Raw genomic sequence first — 19,641 nt, 5'->3', positions numbered from 1 at the left:
GTGTAGGATTTAATGGCATCTACTGGTGAGGATGCAGATAGCAACTATGCTAACAACCGCTAACTAAATAACCCTTCTGTCACCCTTTCCAAGCGTGCAGTAGAACCTATGGTAGCCTTCAGGCAATGTTAAAACTAGGGGTGTGCAAAAAAAAAAAAAAAAATCGATTCACATTCAAATCGGGATTCAAGCTCTGATTCAAAATCGATTCATATTTAATACTTTTTTTTTTTTTTTTTTTTTTTTTTAAATTGTATGTCTACTGCAATCACATGGGAAAAGTAACATTTACAATACTGTGAATCGTTTTTTTTTTTTTAAATCGAGAATCGTTTTTTGAATCGAATCTTGAGCCTGAAAATCAATATCGAAATCGTGACATTTTCTGAATCGTGCACCCCTAGTTAAAACATGGGGTCGTGAGCTTGTACAAACAACCCATGTGGTAGTTTTTGGGGGGAGTAAATCCCCCAAAAAATACTAAAACAAATGAAATATACTAAAAAATAAATATCAGAAAAAAATGAACTGATGGTGAGCACAGTTTTTGATGCCAAAAAGAAGCAACCATGTTGTAACAAAAGATTTACTTTATTAAATGGATATGTACAGCACATTCCTGGATCAAAATAGCAAATCATTTTCTCTTTATATTGAGAATTCTCTAGTTTTTTTTCTTCAAGAAAAAAAAAAAATGAAAAAAGAAAAAGAAAAAAATACCCAGATATACAACAGGTGTGCTTCAATTTCCAAAATGTTTTAAAAACTCCCCTTATTGCACCAGAGCCTTATAGACTTGAGTCCCAGGGTTGGCGTAAGGATATCAGCCTTGAAACAGCAATCACAAACACACTGTACGCTTGTGTGCCTCAAAACAAGGACAAAGACACTTTACACTAGTAAGTAGCTGCAGCTGCTTCCATCACTGTAGCTCCACCACAAACATTATTCAAACAATAATTTGCTTAGAAAAGACCCAAAGACTGTCTATAAAAAGGGTATCCATAAAATCCATAGCTTTAAAAGGAAAAAAGATCTTTAAAATGGAAAGATTTTATATGCGTGTGTGTGTGTGTGAAAAGGTCCAGATGTGCACAGAGGTGAACAAGAAAGCCCAGAATTTAAGTTAGCCGAACAGCTTTAGAAAACCACCTACCAACACCTGGAGGAACGTTCCAAAAAGCATCATAGAGACTAAGTACACTGAATTTAGCGGGCACGTAATGTAGATATAAATGTTTTAAATATATTAGTACTAATCACGTAACACTGTTACAATGCTCTTTGACTGCATTTACACAGATACAAACATTGGTATTTTTCAACCCTTATGGGACTGCATGTCATCACTGTACATCAATGCTTACTTTTTTTTCTTTGCACTTAAGACAGTTGATTAAGTTGTAAAGGAAGCTAATCAATTATCAGCCGTGTGTGGTTGTCCAATCCTACGCCACACACCTCTCAACTAGAATATCACAAGTGTCATACTGAAATGAAAACTTTGGACGAAAAGAAACTCTACTGTATGTGACATCAGTCACGCATCGTCAGACAATCCATGAGATCCTAATTGTTGGCTTGTACTTCAATTTAAGATGTCAAAAGTACATACTACTATAAACTGTGTGAGCTCCCATATTCGCAAGAAAAACGTGTCTAATCTTAGCAGTTTCAAAAAATACATTTGTGGAAGCAAGAGCATTGTTTTTGTTGCACCTGTGTAGAATCAGCCATGATCTCCTGCCCCCGTACAATTAAAAACTGAAAGACTGACTTTGTATCAGGTTGCTTTTGGAAACTGCAACAATAAAAATTAGGACTTTCTCACATGGTCCAGTTTATAAAATTGAAATGGACAAATATATATATATAAAAAAAAGCTTCTGGCAATTTGAACACCAAGTGGAATTTGACTGGGTTATATGCTGGTGTAAAACTGCTCTGCAGTGGCAATATCATCACGTGTAGTGTGTATGTGTGTTTATTATACCAATGTTTCATAATTCTGATCGATTGCGGGCAGTGTGCATTGATCATCTTTTGACTTTGGCGGTGTCGTTAACAAACCATAAAAAAAAAAAATATATAAAAATGCAGCGAGGTGTCAAAAAGTCCAAAGGAAAGAAAAGGCTGTTTTGTGATCATTTCCCATCAAGTTTGACAAACGGAAACATTAAAACAGATATCAATCACTGTTGGCCTGATTAACACCACTGATCCAAACCTGACAGAGCGGATGTATTTCGATACAAATGGATGTAATGCTTCAGAAACTGTGATCAGTATGTACAAGCAAAGCCATGACAGAAGGCCAATTGTTTATGCATAATTAATACACTAACGCCAACCTAAAGAACAAAAACACGGCCAACACAGCATCGCATGCAGTCAAACTAGTTTTCTAAAAGACGTACATTAAATAACTTAGTATGTCCTAAAGTATTCAGGAGGAAAAGCAGGAAGCAGTTGCCGCTGCAGTGCAAATCTGAGGCTAAAGTATAAAGAGTACATGTCCCTGAGAACCAAAATCTATTGATTGAAGAGGGTTTCCAAAACGCCAAGGATTCTCCGCACTGTGTGACAAGGAGCGTGATAAATCCGCACTGTGTTCTCAGTCTACGAAGGCAATAGCAGCTCCTCAAGTCAGTGAAAACTCTCCGGCCTCTCAGCTGTAAGCATCCAAAGCAACATCTTAAAGAGGTGTAGAAGGACAGTGCTAAGACTGACACGAGGAGCTGTAGGAGGTAAAAAAAAAATAATAAAAGAAATAACATTGACTTCTAATTATATGGGCTGTAAGAATGCTCAGACAGAAAACTTTGTAAAAAAAAAAAAAAAAAAGTTAAGGTTTTAGTTCCTGTTCTTTTTGTTTTCCTCTAAGCTAATTATTTGGTTTCAACGTGCTGGTATGTCTTTTTTTTTTTGCCACTTGGATTTTCTCTAAAAGGCATATTTAATGAAGACGATGCACTTTTAAAAAGGCAGTTTCACTTCACTGGATCTTCTTTACTACTATGCATATGTAACCCGACCAAGCTCATCAACAACCATAGGAAATAATTATTTTTCTTTCTAAGAAACAAAGACTTTAATCAATCAATCAATTATGTTAAGTAGAGGGATTTATCTACTAAATCAACCAATTTTAGACCCAAAGAAGAAAGGGAAAAAAAGAGCTAGGGCCGCATCCCAGATGCACCTTACTCAATTACACACTGTAGGCTCACACTGGCCACACACAAGCATAAGAAGGCAACATCTCAGAGGGGACGCAAAACTACAATAGCCAGGTTACCTTAGGTTAGGACCTAACTCTGATCTCACGAGAAGAGGCGAAGGGACAATGGAATTCTGTGTTGTTGTGTTTGGAGTAAAAGTGGGCATTATTTAGTTTGCTCAAGTGCAAAGAGTGAAAAGAGACTTTCACATTGATGAGGTTTTGATCAGAGATGCTGAGTCAGGCTTTAAAACAGCAGCTTAAAAACACCAAACACACCTCTCTCTCCTCACACAGAGCCAGCCACACACACAACAGCTCATCACTCAGAGACTTTGGCTGCCTCAAAGTTGACAGCCAGCTTTCTGTGCTTCCTCTTGCCGGAGGAGCCAGGGGTGTGGCCCGTGGCTGGGACGTTTTGTCGAGGGGGTGTGTGCGGGACTGCATTCGTCGTGGCAACGCCGTCTACTTGGCCAGGACTGGACGAGGAGGGGTTGATGTTGGCGGCATATTGGTGCGGCTGGTCGACTTTACCGCCCTGGGGTCCACCCTGAGCCAGAGATTGGCTGTGCTGGTTGTGGGCTTTCTGTGATTCGTTTCTGGTCACAATGTGGGCGGCGCTGTAAAACTCCCGAGTGTCCTGGTTCTTCTTGTTGGCCGAGACTCGCTTCTTAGTCACCTGTTAAGGTCAGAGGACAAGCGGAAAGCTAGGTTACCATGATTGTAGCATTACTTTATCAGCATTAAAAAAATAAATAAATAACAGAAGGAACACGACACAAAATAGAAATACAGCAAAATCTTGAATGCTCAGTTCGTATATAAGTCTACCTGTAATGGAATAAATTGGTTGTGTGAGCCGATGGGCACTGTTGTGGCAGGCTGGGAGCGGGCGGCACCAGGGAAGGTTCCTGCTGCTCCGTAGAACGGCTGGTTTTGATGGTGGGGAGGAGGCAGCGGCATTCCCCACAGAGGGGCAGGGCCAAAACCCTGGTGAGGCAACAGCAACCCACCTGGAGAAGAAGAGCAAACTCATTATCCATAGGGCTCTTCATCTCAAGAAAGTCTCAAATGACAAAAAAGACATTACAATTAGAGAACAGACAAATAAAGTGAGACAAGACGCTGATTGAAACGTTGACACAAATTGTAGACGCATTTCCAAAATCCTGCAAAAATGTATTTTGTTGTGATATACGCTTATGACTTTTGGCAATGCCGAAAACAATGGCCAATGAATTGTAGATAAGAAGAATCATGCTGACAATAATCTTGCAGGTCCACAGAAAGCTCCCTACAATCTACCACACACTGGCCATCTAAAATGTAAGGAGAGAAGACTGACCTTGCTGGCTGAAGACAGGGCCCATGGCTCCTAAGGGTGGGGGTCGTATCTGCCCCACTCCTGGGTATAGAGGGGGTGGGAGGGGGAAGCCAGATCCCACTGAGTTCTACAGATGAGCAAGAGACATGGAAGCTTTAATTGTAGATCTGTACAATAATACCTACTTATGCACTCACACTCCCTTACAGATTGGACAGCCAAGTAATCAGTTTACCAGCTGCTTTAAGAAAAAACAGGTTTTAGCTATAGCTAAATGTTATCCAGAATGATCACAAAGTGTTTGTCAACCAAGTGTTACCAGCCAGAGGGCTACTGTTAATTTAAGAAAAAAAAAAAACAGGGTTGTGGCAAAAAAGTTGAACATAGCTCAACTTTCTTAAACTTTTAGAAAAAAAAGAACTGTGGAAAGTTGCCGCGGTGGCCACTCAAATACATGCAAGTGCACATTTCAGGTCGATAACTTTGTAACGTGCACAGTGTATCTACCGTTTACCTCGCGATCCTTGCGAAGAAAGATAAAACAATTGCTGGCATAATATCTTTCCGGATTTTAATCTGAGTTGTGTCTGGTAGGTATTAAAAAACGCTATTCAATGTTTTGGCATCTGATAGAATTCAACCTCATGGATCAGTAACTGAAGGGGGACTTCCCGAATCCTGAAACAGCACGGCACCTACAACCCTTTGCGTAGTTTTAACACAGGGCTGGTCTGGATGCCCACTAAGTCAGGGACCAGGGGTGCAAGATATATCGACTCAATATCGTTATCGCGATATCACGTTGCGCGATATTATACCGAAAGTCTCGCGATAATTATGCGATATTTTGTTTGCGTTGCATCCCGCCTGACATGTACCCAAAGAGTATAGAAGCAACAAGAGGTGAAACTCAAGCACAGTGGCTCAGTGGTTAGCACTTCTGCCTCACAGCAAGAAGGTTCTGGGTTCGAATCCAGGTCGTTCCGGGCCTTTCCGTGTGGAGTTTGCATGTTCTCCCCGTGTTTGCGTAGGGTTTCCTCCGGGTGCTCTGGTTTCTTCCCACCATAAAGACATGCGTGCTAGGTAATTAGGACTACAGTTGAAAATTAGCTAACACTGGCGCATTTACAGAAATGTTGATTAATGTGCATTGTCCTAATCAAATAAACTTACAAACAAATAGAACGTTGTGCTATAGAAATAGTTGTAGTGATATAGACAGAGACAACAAAACGAAGCGAAAGAAAAGAAAGGACCTAAAGAGGGAGCCAGAGGAGCAAAAAGAATGATTTCTGACTTCCATAGATCAAAATATGATGGCTTCCACAGCCCAATAACCATTGCAAGCACACTTTCTCACAAACATAAACACTAATTTGTGTGTTGTACCAGTCGTTGGAGGGCAAAGAAAGCAGCTTTTTCCTTGGCATCATTTTCTGATTGGCACTGGGGACCGTGAACCATCAACCCATTGGACAGCTTCACCTGACACACTACTGTGCGACCCTGTGGAGACAGAAGACAACTTACACATATGCTCACACATGTATGCACGCACAACCATCTGGCATATATCTACACCAGTCACCTGTCTGTTGCCTATGTAGCTGAAATCGGGTGGTGCCATTCCTAACCCCACGCAGACACACGTCAGCTCTGACACCTTACTGGTCAGCCCAGCGTTGGAGAGGTTAGCAGAAACAGCCAATGCGGGAGACGCCATTGCAGCTGCATCACCGTGTGGGGCGTTCATATTTGCTGCTGGAAAGAGAGAAAATGGGATGAAAGGGGAAAAAAACAAACATAAAAACCATGGTTTAAGTTGCTTATAGACAGGTGAGCATCCTCTTCATGGGTATGTAAATCTGGTTGCAGTACATTTGCTTGTGGTGTAGTACATACCTAGTTTCTTGGATGATCGTCTCCTGTTCTGCTGCTGGCCACCGGTGCTATCTGCCTCCTGAGAAGAGGGACTTCCTGTTCCCGCACCGGCAATCTTCAGCATCTCCTTCAGCATCAGGGTTCCCTTCTGCAAAAACAGACAGGAAACAAACCCAGTTCAATTATTTTGACCTGTCCTAGTGAGAAGCGACACAATGACTGGATTGAAGTTAAATGATGGTGCACACATGCATGTTCTAGAGGATTTCAAGGAACAGGTTCTGTTTTTGTGTACAGTGATGATCATCATATGCATTCAAGTAAAAAGTTTAAAAACTATTAAGGCCATTTCATTATAAAATCAGGATAGAATAGAAAGAGAACACATGGCCACAAATTGTTGAAGAGGCCTGAACAAAGTCATTAAAGTTGGACTTAATCACACACATTGGTCAGCCAATTAGTCTGTTCACTGAACATTCTGAACGTTTGTACTATTATCGTTTTCATATCAAAAGCTACAGCTGACATGATTAGCAGTGTGTTAGCCAGCTGCAGTGACTTTGCAAAATCACAACAAGGAAATCTTGACTGCTGTCTGGATCATTTGCTCAATCTTTGCTCGCTTTTGTTTGTAAATTGTAAAACACATAAGCTTGGCTGAAGATGATTTTGTGGAGGATCATCACTGTCAAATATTCATTCCAGAATTTTAACCCATTAAATGCCAGTTTATTTTCATAATGTCAGTGTTGTTTTTAATGGGGGAAAAAAGAGGGAAAAAAGTAATTATTTTACTTTTAGTCTACTTATTAGACTGTCATCTTAAGCTATCTTTATCTGTGATACTCACCATGGCGAAGGACTGCGGAGACAACGGGCCATCTGACTGGCTGGCGGGTGCTTGTGGAGGAGCTGGAGGGGGCGGGGTCTGCTGGTTACCCGTGGAGATCTTGAGACCGGCTATCAGGTCCTCAAACTCAGTCGTAGCCTAAGTCAGAGAAATATGTGGAGAGACAGAAGCGTGGAAGTGGGGAGACATTTCTTTACAAATACACTGTGGACATATTTAAAAAAAGATTTTGACCATTGTGGTTAAAAACAAGCCACTGGGTGACATTGCCTAGACACTTGCACTGTCCCTTACAACTCGGAGACGCACATAAAGTGATCAGAAGAAAAATCGGCTAGGAAAAAGGAGAAAGTGTGTGTGTGTGTGTGTGTGTGTGTGTGTGTGTGTGTGTGTGTACCTTATTGGCTGTGTTCTGTGGGGGGAAAAGGGAGTTGACATCTTCATTTTTCTTCAACAGTCTGATGCCACCAACTGGGGCCTGTAAAGTATGCACAAACCATCAATATTCTAGGCACATATTCACACACATGAATATCACATATCACTTATACATTAAAGCAAAGGTCTGCATCCAAAAACACCAATACAGCTTACTGTACACACAAACACACATAAATATACATAAAACAATGTACGCATATCACTCTAGTCCAACAGCATTCTTTATATATTATTATTGCTGTAACACGCATTTATATATTCTCCCACACGTGCAGTTCAGGTTAATAAACTGCTTAAATCTGAGTTATGTGTGAGATTGTCAGCCTCATCCTGCTCTCCAGCTTATGACCTGTCAGTTTTGTGAGCCAGCAGGTGTGTACTTACAGCTTCGTTAGAGTGCTGGTTCTTCCGCTGTTGGGAAAGTCCTTCCTAGAGTTGGAAACACACACCGTTTTGCTTTGAGTGGGTTTTAAAACTAACACTAAGTGGAAGAAGTTCCATAAGTTTTAAATCCCATAGAGACATTTTCAAATCATACCAGAAATGCTTTTTATGATTTGTATTCCCTTTATAAGCACAACTGTGCATGTGTAACTGCTACACAAGACCATGTTATGGGGGTTTGAACCCTAGACTGTATAAAAGATGGACAGGGTCTCCGTGATGTCCCTCACAGGTTTCTGAAGAGCCAAAATGAAGCTCAAAGTGGGGGTCTCCCGGTTGCTCCGGCCTTTGCCATCTTGGCAGTGCCTGACGTCGGCTAATCTAAAAATCTGGCAAAGAGGTGGAGCGTGGATGGAGCTGAGCCAGGCTGAATGAAGCTGACAGTCTATGGTTGCACAATGCTCTTAATTACGCAGAAATGTAAGCCTGTTTAAAGTTAAAATAACTTGACATGTGTATAACAAGTTCTGGAGAGGGCCAGCACCATATTAGTCTTTTCTCACTATTAAAGGTGCCGTAGGTAGGACTGTGAAGATCCAGGACTTAGCCACAAAATGTGAACATCGACAACTTCTAAGTCCCTCCTCCCTTTCCGTTAAAGCCCAAAACGGTCTCCTAAGCCCCTCCCCCCACAAGGGAGAATGAATGCGTTTGCGTGTGCATGAGCAGAGATTGATAGGTGCATCTCAACAGGGAGCTGTGGATTTTTGCAAATTGCACTACAGGCTGTAGGTGGTGCCAGAGGAGCTGGATTTTTTTTTTTAATTACATGCTTCATGTAATTCTACTGGAACATAGGGTCAGTTTCAGCAAATATGACAGAAAGGTAGTGTTATAAGTCTTACCTACTGCACCTTTAATATTTTAAAAAAGCCCTCAAACACACACTTTCACACACAGACGTACATTGTGCCAGTGAGCAGGAGGGTTGAGAGGAGGACCAGAGTTCTGCAGAGACTGCCACACATTACTGTACTCCTGGAGAAGAACAGAGACAACATTAGAACATGTATCTTTGTAAGGTCACATATTTAAAAGGGTCTATAGAAGTGAGAAGGGTTTACACATACAGGTGACTCTGTGCTTACCTTGGACTGTTGTTTCAGGATAGGACCCTTAGAGGGAGAGTTCCTGTTGCCCTGGGAGGCTGCCTTCCCCATACCATGTTTATTGTTATGCTACAGGGGTGGAGAGGTGGAATGGAGAAAGAAAGAGAGAAAGAGTTTGTGTGAAAAGGAAGAAAAAATGGTTTGGTGAGCCATCCGAGGCATGGTCCACACAAACATAAGTGTTTTTTTATTTTTAAACTGGGTTTTTTTTTTGCCTGTGTTTGTTCTAAAATAAAAACGATACCACACTTGCACAGTCTAGAAAAATCTCACAACACAATTGAAGCACTGTCAAAAGCATGCTAAGCCAACAGGCGGCGATATAACCACAGTAGCTCAAAGAAGAAGATGATGTTGGCCAATAAGAAACCTGGAAAAAAAAATTGTTACCGGAAGACTACCCACCAACTAGAAGTCTGACGATAAACATTCTTACTGTTTATTAAGAGTTCAATCAGGAAAACCCTTACCTGTGTGGGTATAAAGGGTGAACGTGGAGAGTGGTTCAGGCCGGACAACTGGCGATGTGAGTTGAAGTTTGCGGCTGTGGCGGGCTGAGGTTTGACGATGGCGGTGAGTTTGTGGGAGGTTTGATCCACTCGCGTTCCGTGGGTAAAGTTAATGAGAGCGCAGGGAGGGAGGCGGTAACAACGAGGTGAAGTACACCTGAGGACAAAAGGAGGCATGTCTAGTTTGAAATCATTTGGGTGTGGAGTGGAAGGCTTTTACTTCTATACTATTCTATTCTATCTAGCAGTTAGTGCAGATCCACTGAGTGTGATTACCTGATAGAGAGACCTCCAGCAAATTCTTCATCAAAAAGCACTTCATAGAGAACCTCTGCCTCACGATCCGCTGAAGACAGACACAATATAAAACTGTGAGAATTATATGTTACATTTATATTTTCTCCTTTATATCATTGACATGCATCATACCCTTACAAAAGGTGCTGAAGCTCTGGTAGAATTTTAAACAATATGGAGAAATCAGGATGAAAGAAATGTCCTCACCTCCTTTAATGCCGATGACGGTTCCTCTGAGTCCCAGTGGGACGGTGAAGCCCTCCCTGGTGTTGATGACTCTGTCAAACAGGCGATACTCTGCATCCGGGTCCGGAATCACTCCCTGCTGCTGCTCCAAGGGCTACACACAAACACAGGCATTCATATTACATGTTCCAATACTTTGTAAACATGTACAGTATATAGGGCTCGACTATTTCAATTATCATTCATTATTGTTATTAATCTGCCAATTATCTTTTCAATTGATTTATTGTTTGGTCAATAATATGTTAAAATGATGCCCTTCACAATTTCCTAAAGCTCAAAGTAACATCTTCAAATTAATTGTTTATTTCCAACCAACAGTCCAGAACCAAAAGACATCCCATTTAGGATCACAATAGACAAAAAAGAAGAAGCAAAATGTACTCACCCTAAAGAGGAGATGAGGCTTGACTGTCACACGGACTTTCTTGGTGCTCTTCTTCACCTAAGAGAAGGATGGTGGGAGTGACACAGCGATAGAGAGATGTGTGAATTGAGGGACAGTGAGTTCACATAGAGAGAACTTCTTATTAGAGATGAGCCGATACCAGTATCTGTAAGTAATGGAGTTAATGCACCGATCCGATACCACGTAATAAAGCCCTAAAGAAAATCTACGTTAAAGTAGTTTATTTATGTTCTTTTTCCGTTATGACTGACTGTCAAACTGGAGAATAAAAGAAAATTCTGGGGCGTTGTTTGTGTTTGTTCATGTTTCACAAAGAGTTTAACCTGAGCCAGGCCGACAACAAAGATCATATCACATCCATACAGGGATGGTAGTATACAGTTGTTAAAACATAATAAAATATATGACACACTGGTATCGGATCGGTACTCGGTATCGGCAGATACGCAAGTTCAGGTATCAGAATCGGTAAGCAAAAAATGGTATCGGGCCATTTCTACTTCTTATAATAGGTGCTTTTCGTCTGCGGAACTAGGAACCTTCTGAGGAACTCGTTGAGTTTCGACTGCAGCGACCAGGGTCTTATTTAAGTTCTGGGGGGGGGGGGGGGCTTTATTTCTCCCCCGAAAACCCCCTGATCAGAAGGTAGTACTTTCTGAAAGTACAGGAACATTGGGTGTGGGGTTTGCATGGTTGACCGTCGCTGGTTGGTCAAACACACACAGCACGGCTGCTTTAACTCGCCAACCGCTTCATTCATAAAACAAGGAAGTACTTTTGGAATATTTTTTTTAAAAGACAGAGATAAAGAAAGAGATTGGGCACATGGCGGTGCTTTGAATGAGAGAAACAAAACCTTATTTTCTGATGGTTTCTCAGCGGTTACGATCTAAGGCACAAGTGAAACAAAATCTATTTTATCTGTGTTTTTTTTTTTAGATGAAATGGGCGGGCACACTGAACTGCAGGCTGCACAGTGCGTTTACCCCTGCGACCACCAGCAGCCCTCATCCCGTCATGTTGCTTTAAGGCTCCGACACACCAACCCGACGACCGACTGTCGGCAGAAAAGGCAGTCGGACTGATCAGTCTCCCCGAGTTGGTCATAAAAGTGCCTCGGAACACACCAAAGTGACGCCCACTTGAGCGTACGTTCTGCGTGTGCGCGAGACGTAATACGTCTCCATAACAGCAGGCGGCGCTAATCTGTATTGTCGCCCAAAAAATGAAAACCAGCAGCTGATTGGATGAACGCACAACGTGGGTCTGTGCAGTTGCTGAATCTGTCTTCATTTCAGATCGACAAAGGTCAGTTTAAAAGATTTTCGTAAGATTTTCAGAGGCGTTCGTCATGCTCATCCCGCTCGTCATTTCCGGTAATTGGTCATCGAGTCCGACTGCCCATTGTCCGATTCAACAAGTCAAATCGGCCCAAATGAACGCCAACGGCTCCTCCAACTGACGACGGCACGGAACACACCAAACAGACTCGGGTCACCGACCTCGCCAGACTGTCTGACGGCCGATAATCGGGTTGGTGTGTCAGCGCCTTTATATGTCGGTGGACTAATTTGCCTAATCTTCACAGCTCTTTAGATCGTGGAGGAAACACGCACAACAATCGGCTGAAGGAACCTTCTAACCCAGTTCCTTTAAAATAGTTCTGGGTACTTAAAAATACCTTAGAACCTGTGTCGTAAAGCACCTATAGTTCCTGTAGTTTGAGACTGTGTATGTCAGTCACCTTGGCTTTCTCCACTGCTTCCTCGATCCGCTCCACGATGGCAGAGTCCAGCACCTGTAGGTCACATGAAGTCCTGCCGATGGAGCTCACTGGGTGACTTTTCAACCATGAGGTGATTTCAGCAACCCTCTCCGCCCTGTGGGGGGGTCCATCAGTATCAGATATCACCAATAAATACACTATCAATTCAATTAATTCAGAACTGTGATTGCTGAAAAAAAAAGTTCAATAGAAGTAGATCCAGAGGAAATGTTCTGGAGCTTATTTAGGCTGAGACTTTTACCCATTCTGGTCCTCTTCAGGCCAAATGTCATCTTCATAGAAAACATCATCATGACCGTTTCTTGACACTGAGTTGAACACCTCAGAAAATCTAGAAAAGCATAAAAAAAATATTTAAAATGTTAAAATACTGCAACATTTAACAAACTATTTATTCAAACATACACTATTTTAGACTGTATGAAGTTAAAAACAAGAATTCAACACATTTCAATGCAACCAAACTGTCCATGCCGCTATCGCACTCAAACAGTTGAAGAATTTAGGACTCCGTTAACCGCCGCCTGACGGAAGATGAATAAATGTTCTCACAGTTTTTATTCATTTTTTACCTGTCCAGGTATTCGGCCAGTAGTTCCTCCACAGCAGCAGAGTAGAGCCACTCCTTTTCAGTTCTCTTGGTGTATCCAGGAACCTCCTCATTCTTCTTGTTGAACTTGAGGTTCAGGCCGACGTTAGCTTTTTGCTCTCCACAGGGACTGCAAACAATGCAGAAGAACACATTGGTGCAGAGAAAGACAGGAGGAAAAATAAAGTTCTGCTCAGTGAAACAAACATTTTAATACAAAGGAAATGCAGAACAGCCATGCCAAAAATAGGCACATTAACCAGTTTTATTTATATATATATATATATATATATATATATATATATAAGCACACAAGGTTTTTGCCTGGGAGAGTGAAGGTAGCAATCTCCAATGGTCCGCTAAGATTTCATTCACTACTGATTTACACAGACCATGAAAGTGCAAATTCTTAACATTTTACATATTTAAAAAAAGATCTAAATGTCAGAATAGTAAGTAAATAAATAAATATGGTGATGGTGCAGTGGCTATGACACATGCCTTTGGTGTGGGAGATCGGGTTCAATTCCCACTGCGATACATCAAGACACTTAACCCCTAGTTGCTCCAGAGGCGTGCGACCTCTGATATATAGCAATTGTAAATCGCTTTGGATAAAAGCGTCAGCTAAATGACATGTAATGTAATGTAATGTAATGTAAATCTTAGCTTTAACCACTCACTTCCTCTTAGAGCCTCTACCAATGAAGATGCTTCCTGAGAAGCGGGAGACAAGGTAGCTGGTGATGCCGAGACGAGATGCCAGGACGTACCCGGGGCTGTACTTCACACAGTACTTCTACAAAATACAAAGACGTGCAGGCATACAGTACATGCGTGAGGCTCAAACGGGTGTGCATGGAAAATATTCTCAGGATCAACACCATTTCTCACTTAAACAACTTCACAAGTCTGTGTGTGTCTCTTACATGCTGATTCTGGATTAAGGGCTCCAGCTGTGGTTCATGCGGCACATTGAAGACCACTCGTACCCGGCCGTCTTTAATGACATCGCTGGAGTCTTGCACCTGTTAAGCAAGTCATAAAAGAGACGGTGATTCTCATTTCAATAAGCAAAAGAGCCGATGTGTTGCTTTCCAAAAATGACACACAAGCAAGAACACTTGCTAGATAAAAAAACATTATGATCAGAGGAGTTTTTAAAACAAGACATTGCAATCAAGTTAATATAGGAGAGAGAGTACAGAAGAAAAAAAAATTGTTCTCTTGTTTATAGATTATTTTAGCTTTCTGGTATTAATTATAGAATTTTGTTTATCATACCCATTCATTATTGAATACTACTAATTGAAGTTCACTTCAGTATTACACTATTTTAGGATGTGTTTAAAAGAGGACCCAAACCTCTCTTACTTCCTGATGTCCAACCAGGATAGCAAGAAAAACGTGGGTCAGTAATAATTATGATGAATTATGATTTATTAAGCGGCAAGAGACAACTGATTTTCATTAAAATGTCTATTTAGAGAATATATATATATATATATATATATATATATATATATATATATATATATATATATATATATATATATATATATAATTACTTTTAAAAGTAAAAAAAATGTGTTTTGATAATTTGTGAGTTCCTGTGTTTGACTGTCCATTATTTCCACAATGATGTGATCCTCTGACTGAAGCGGAAAAGAGATCACGTACCTCGCCCACGGCACCGTAGTAAGGGTTCCCCACCATGAAGACAGTGGTTGCTGGAGGAAAGAGCTCGTCTAAGCTCTTAAAGCAGGTCAGACACGAGTAAAAGGCCTTGATGTCCTGAGAAGACGAAGGGAAACATGGAATATGGGTGTGTTAGTGAGTGGGTGACATAGGTGGTGAAAGAGTCTTCAGCGTTATCAATTAACTAGATGTCAATGTGAATGTGCATCTGACCCTCCAACTGATCCAGAATGCTGCAGCACGTGTTCTGACAAGAACTAACAAAAGAGATCACATTTCTCCTGTATTAGCTTCTCTGCATTGGCTTCCTGTAAAATCCAGGATTGAATTTAAAATCCTTCTCCTGACCTACAAAGCACTAAATGGTCAAGCACCATCATACATAGAAGAGCTCTTAGTACCTTATTGTCCCACTAGAGCAATGCGCTCCCAGAACTCAGAGCTACTTGTGGTTCCTAGAGTCTCTAAAAGTAGAATGGGAGCCAGAGCCTTCAGCTATCAGGCTCCTCTCCTGTGGAACCAGCTCCCAACTTGGGTTCGGGGGGCTGACACCGTCGCCACATTTAAGAATAAACTGAAAACCATCATCTTTGATAAAGCTTATAGTTAGGGAGTGAGGAGTTACAGCATAGTAGAGTAGAGTAGAGGGAGGCAGGAAGTACAAGCCCGTTCCGGCAGGGGAGAGTACGAGCCCGGTCCAGGGCCCCTCTCTTTAGCCTGCCTCTCTTAGTTATGCTATTATAACTCTAGACTGCTGTGGGAAGCTCCTTCCAAGGACACAATGAGCCGCTCCCTCTTCTCTCTTTTCACTTGTCTCCTTTTGTGTGCATCTTAGTCCCAGAAATGCCTGTCTTCACCCAGAACATCGCCTTGGAATTGGGTGGCACCTACACCGGGGTCCTGGGTGCAGCTGACGCTATGGACTTACTACACCCTGCTACGCTCTGCGATTCCCCGCAGTGTCCGACTGCGTCCTGCCGCGTCCACCCAGGCTGCTGTGCCACACTACACCCCGTAACGCCCTGCTGTACCCTACTATGACATGACCTACTACGACTACCATTGTGATCACTGTTTCACTATCTTTATTGTGACTATTATTGCCACCATTCACCACTTCCCCAACTGGTGCCGTCAGACACCGCCTACCAAGAGTCTGGGTCTGTCCGAGGTTTCTTCCTAACAAAAAAGGGAGTTTTTCCTTGCCACTGTCGCAATAGCTACTGCTAATGCTTGCTCTTGAGGCAACCACTGTAATAGTTGGGGCTTCGTAAACTACAGAGTTTGGTCTAGACCTACTCTATCTGTAAAGTGTCTCGAGATAACTCTTGTTATGATTTGATACTATAAATAAAATTGAATTGAATTGTATCAGTGATGACAATATACAATTAAAACATCTTACCAATATAAAGTTTGAAATAAAATCCTTCATTCTACTCTATGTCTGTATAATAAACAAAGTACCATGTGCTTGGGCCTGGAGTATGTGTGCCACATTTCACAAAACACTGCTTACGTCATTAACAGACATATACTTGTCATTTGTAAGGTTTATCTGAAAGTTTAGATGGATTGAGCCCGTCTGCACTCCTCAGCTCGGGCTGTTTTATCTGCCGCCTCGCGGCCCTGCTGGAAAACACCACATCTTAGCACAAAATCTAGGACTGACTAGTACTGCAACTGTGTATCAGTATGTATGTACTTGAGTGAATAAACCTCATGGAACCAAAGGACTTTAACAAGGAGTACAATCTGTCACTAACCGTAACCAAGGTATTTTTTGTTTTAAGCATTTCTTTTACAAATAAAAAGGTGCCCCGAGCGCCAGCCGAGCTACCAGCCCACACTCTGTACTTTGGTCCGTACGGGACGTGAACCGGCGACCAGACTGAACTTCTGCCACCGCACTCCATTCATGAAGCATAATTGGTCACAGGTTTCCATGAAACGTTTGTCTTTATATTCCTTTCTTGTTTGTGTATGCATGTACCTTAACCACAGTCTGGTAGGCAAACGGCAGGACCTGCTTGGCCCACTGTTTCTCAAGTTCCACCACCCCGTTGGCTTTGGGGACGTATTTCCTTCCTGTCAGCAACTGGCCGTACAAAACCACTGATGTCTCATTCACCATGATGCCTTTCCTCTTCAAGAAACTGCGAGAAAAAGAAATTGTCATTCACCATCTGTATATATCAATTATGTTGTTGTTGGGTTTAATACATTACCAAGAAACTTAAAACCTTCTAGTGTGCAATTACAATGGCTTTAAAGGTATCTTAGCCACTAAGACATGAGAAAGGCAGCAATATGTTTTAAAACAGCTGGGTTTCTCTATGAATTCAGAAAACAGTAAGAGTAAAAAGTATATTGTTTTGTTGTTCATTGTGCCTTACTGTTCAGTGAGTCCCTGGACATCCTTCACCCAGTCCTTCTGCTCCTTGTCAGACAGGCAGGTGACTTTGGTGGGGGGAGGAGTGGAGGGCCTGTCATACACTCTTTGGACACCAGGTGGTTCCTCTAGACAAAACCTGCAAAACAGAGTGAAAGATTTCACTTGTAATAGCTGGCTCACCTAGCCTAGAAATCTAGACGCACCCTAGCGGCAGCAAATGTAATTAGCAACTCCCCGTTGGCTTGCGAGCTGGAAAAACCAAATTCTGGTCAGGCCAATCACGTTGTGTATAGAGTCGGTGGGCGGGCTTAACATAAGGACGGCAGAGTTGCGACGGTTCCGCGTGAATTCTCTGCTACTTGAAAACAAAGAAGATGGCTGCTGCTGCAGGTGGTGAACAGCGGCCTTTTGAATCGGCTTTGGCCGCGACTCTGGAAGACTTGGAGTTAAGCACTGAAGTCATTCTTAAAAAAGGAAGATGTGTTCGGAGTTTTGCCGACTGGAAACAGCAAAAGTTTAATCTATTAACTAGCATTGCTCTTGTTGGTTGTAGCGCTATCCTATTGCGTGCAGAAGGAATTTGAAAGACAACCGTTTATCCCGCCCCTCGGATTGAGCCCTGCCAATGGTGAGTTCCCAGCTTGTCAGGCTGTGACTCACCGATACAAAGACGGAAATTTGTGCTAGCTTAAAAGGCATACTATGTAACTTTTCCCTCTTCGGTCGTTACAATTGGTGATCGTGGGTGAGGTTTCACCATCTGATATGTTAAAGCCACTTTGTGTAGAATTTGGCACCCCCCGGCAGTAGAATCTAAAAGGATCTCTTTTTCAGCATCCACAGAGTTATCATGGGGGTGCGTCTTTTCCATCAAGAATCTTTTCAGTTCTTATTGACTGAAAAATCTAATAACATAAAACCACAGAAATTCTAATAAAATGGCAATAACATTTTACTTCATACATTGATTTTTAATACATAGGGTGAATCTTTCCAGATTGAGAAAACCATGTGATAATCCAAAACAAACTTCCATTAGACACATTCAACACATACTACTATTATTACTGCCATCATTGGCCTGATAGTAATTCTTACTTGACGTCGCCATCTGACACTGCAATGATGCGAGCTTCCTCTAGATGTGGCCAGTTGACGAACACCGACTTCCCCAGTACTTGTGCAGCAACATCATCACATCCCTAACGAGGCAGAGGAAAACAGACAAGGAAGAGGGATACAGTAAATGTGATACACGCAGTGTGCAACAGAGAGAAGGATAAGTAGACAAGAACACACCAGAGCTAACTCTGTTTGTTTTTTTTGGGGTTTTTTTTAAATAGTATTTCATCGTAACGATGAGAAGTCAAAGCAGTTGTAAAATTCTGTTTAATTGATGCAGACATTTCATTCAAAATTCAATAACTAGTAAGAAGTACTACATTATTTAAAATAAGAAATTCTGCTCACAATTTGAGTTTGTGTGTTGATGAGGCACCCAACTCCTGACTCTATGTTTTCCTACATAATACAGCTGCACATGGCAGACTTAAATAGGTTGTTATAAGAACTAGTAAAATTAATCTTTTTCAGGGATCCTGTGACTTTTCTTGAGGCCCATCTAGAGGAAGCTTGCATCATTGCAGTGTCAGATGGAGACGGCGAGTAAAGATTTGTATTGCAGCAATAATGATGTAATCAACTCATGCTATTAATAATCATTCAAAAAGAGTGATTAAGATATCCAATTAAGCTATTTGATATACTTTTTTCACGAAGATAATAGACATTTTTATTAAGACACATTTTGAGAAACTCTTTAATTAATTAAGTCTGCTTTAAATATCTTCAGCAGGTTTTTTTTTTATTTTTTAAATGAGATCAGTAAAATGAAAGGAAAGCTCACTGCCTCTGCGTCCTGGCTCGGGAGAATCTCCAGCATCATGTTCTCCCCTCTGCTGCTCTGCTGGAACACAACCACCCCACTCTTCTTCTTAAAGAACTAGAAGTGAGTGAGCCCATCAACAGGAGAGAAAGAGGCAGGGATAAGACAGAGAGACAAAGAATGACTGACGATTTTTAATTACTCTACTTCAAAAGTAGTCTACAATAAATAAACCCAAACTATTACTGAGATACTCCATTAGACCCTGTGTTGGGGCTTAGATCCTTTAAATGTAACCCAGCCATGCAACACGAATATACTGTATATGCACACGCCCACACACCTTGTGTTTGATGTGTTGCAGTGTGGGGAAGCCACAGAAGTACAGAGATGAGCGGTCGAGGCGTCTGCTGACGTGGTCCAATTGTACATGCCAGGCATCCATAGGGATGTCTGCTTTCCTGTAACAAACAAACACAGTGAACATCAGGCTGAATGTGCACTAAGTGGGTATACTGGCTGAGTTGGTTTTCTTTGGTTGCGTTTGTGTGTGAA

General features: G+C 41.7%; 1 protein-coding gene across 4 annotated transcripts in view; it reads right to left on the bottom strand.

Annotated features, from left to right (window-relative positions):
• Window positions 1-575: 575 nt before the first annotated feature.
• Window positions 576-19,641, bottom strand: part of xrn1 (5'-3' exoribonuclease 1) — a 29,826-nt gene continuing 10,760 nt past the window's right edge. The window contains exons 16-42 of one of the 4 annotated variants that reach the window (XR_004898190.1): window positions 19,430-19,547; window positions 19,108-19,203; window positions 18,300-18,403; window positions 17,203-17,337; window positions 16,800-16,962; window positions 14,789-14,902; window positions 14,038-14,136; window positions 13,792-13,907; window positions 13,092-13,238; window positions 12,761-12,850; window positions 12,478-12,613; window positions 10,713-10,769; window positions 10,286-10,418; window positions 10,058-10,127; window positions 9,743-9,938; window positions 9,252-9,341; window positions 9,070-9,141; window positions 8,104-8,148; window positions 7,676-7,756; window positions 7,279-7,416; window positions 6,447-6,573; window positions 6,133-6,305; window positions 5,934-6,050; window positions 4,566-4,671; window positions 4,052-4,233; window positions 3,233-3,899; window positions 576-3,179 (exon numbers count right to left, since the gene is read on the bottom strand). Coding sequence is in view for 3 of the 4 variants with exons in the window: in XM_031287702.2 (XP_031143562.1) it covers window positions 3,543-3,899; window positions 4,052-4,233; window positions 4,566-4,671; window positions 5,934-6,050; window positions 6,133-6,305; window positions 6,447-6,573; window positions 7,279-7,416; window positions 7,676-7,756; window positions 8,104-8,148; window positions 9,070-9,141; window positions 9,252-9,341; window positions 9,743-9,938; window positions 10,058-10,127; window positions 10,286-10,418; window positions 10,713-10,769; window positions 12,478-12,613; window positions 12,761-12,850; window positions 13,092-13,238; window positions 13,792-13,907; window positions 14,038-14,136; window positions 14,789-14,902; window positions 16,800-16,962; window positions 17,203-17,337; window positions 18,300-18,403; window positions 19,108-19,203; window positions 19,430-19,547 (3,262 nt within the window). In the remaining variant the exon portion in view is untranslated. Of the gene's footprint in view, window positions 3,900-4,051; window positions 4,234-4,565; window positions 4,672-5,933; window positions 6,051-6,132; window positions 6,306-6,446; window positions 6,574-7,278; window positions 7,417-7,675; window positions 7,757-8,103; window positions 8,149-9,069; window positions 9,142-9,251; window positions 9,342-9,742; window positions 9,939-10,057; window positions 10,128-10,285; window positions 10,419-10,712; window positions 10,770-12,477; window positions 12,614-12,760; window positions 12,851-13,091; window positions 13,239-13,791; window positions 13,908-14,037; window positions 14,137-14,788; window positions 14,903-16,799; window positions 16,963-17,202; window positions 17,338-18,299; window positions 18,404-19,107; window positions 19,204-19,429; window positions 19,548-19,641 lie in introns of all 4 variants that reach the window. The other 3 variants (XM_031287702.2, XM_031287712.2, XM_031287720.2) reach the window with 3 other exon arrangements.

This window comes from Sander lucioperca, chromosome 9, assembly GCF_008315115.2.
Source record: "Sander lucioperca isolate FBNREF2018 chromosome 9, SLUC_FBN_1.2, whole genome shotgun sequence".
NCBI classification, from domain to species: domain Eukaryota; kingdom Metazoa; phylum Chordata; class Actinopteri; order Perciformes; family Percidae; genus Sander; species Sander lucioperca.
Note: the sequence above shows the minus strand (reverse complement) of the source record. Positions and strands in the feature narration are given on the sequence as shown.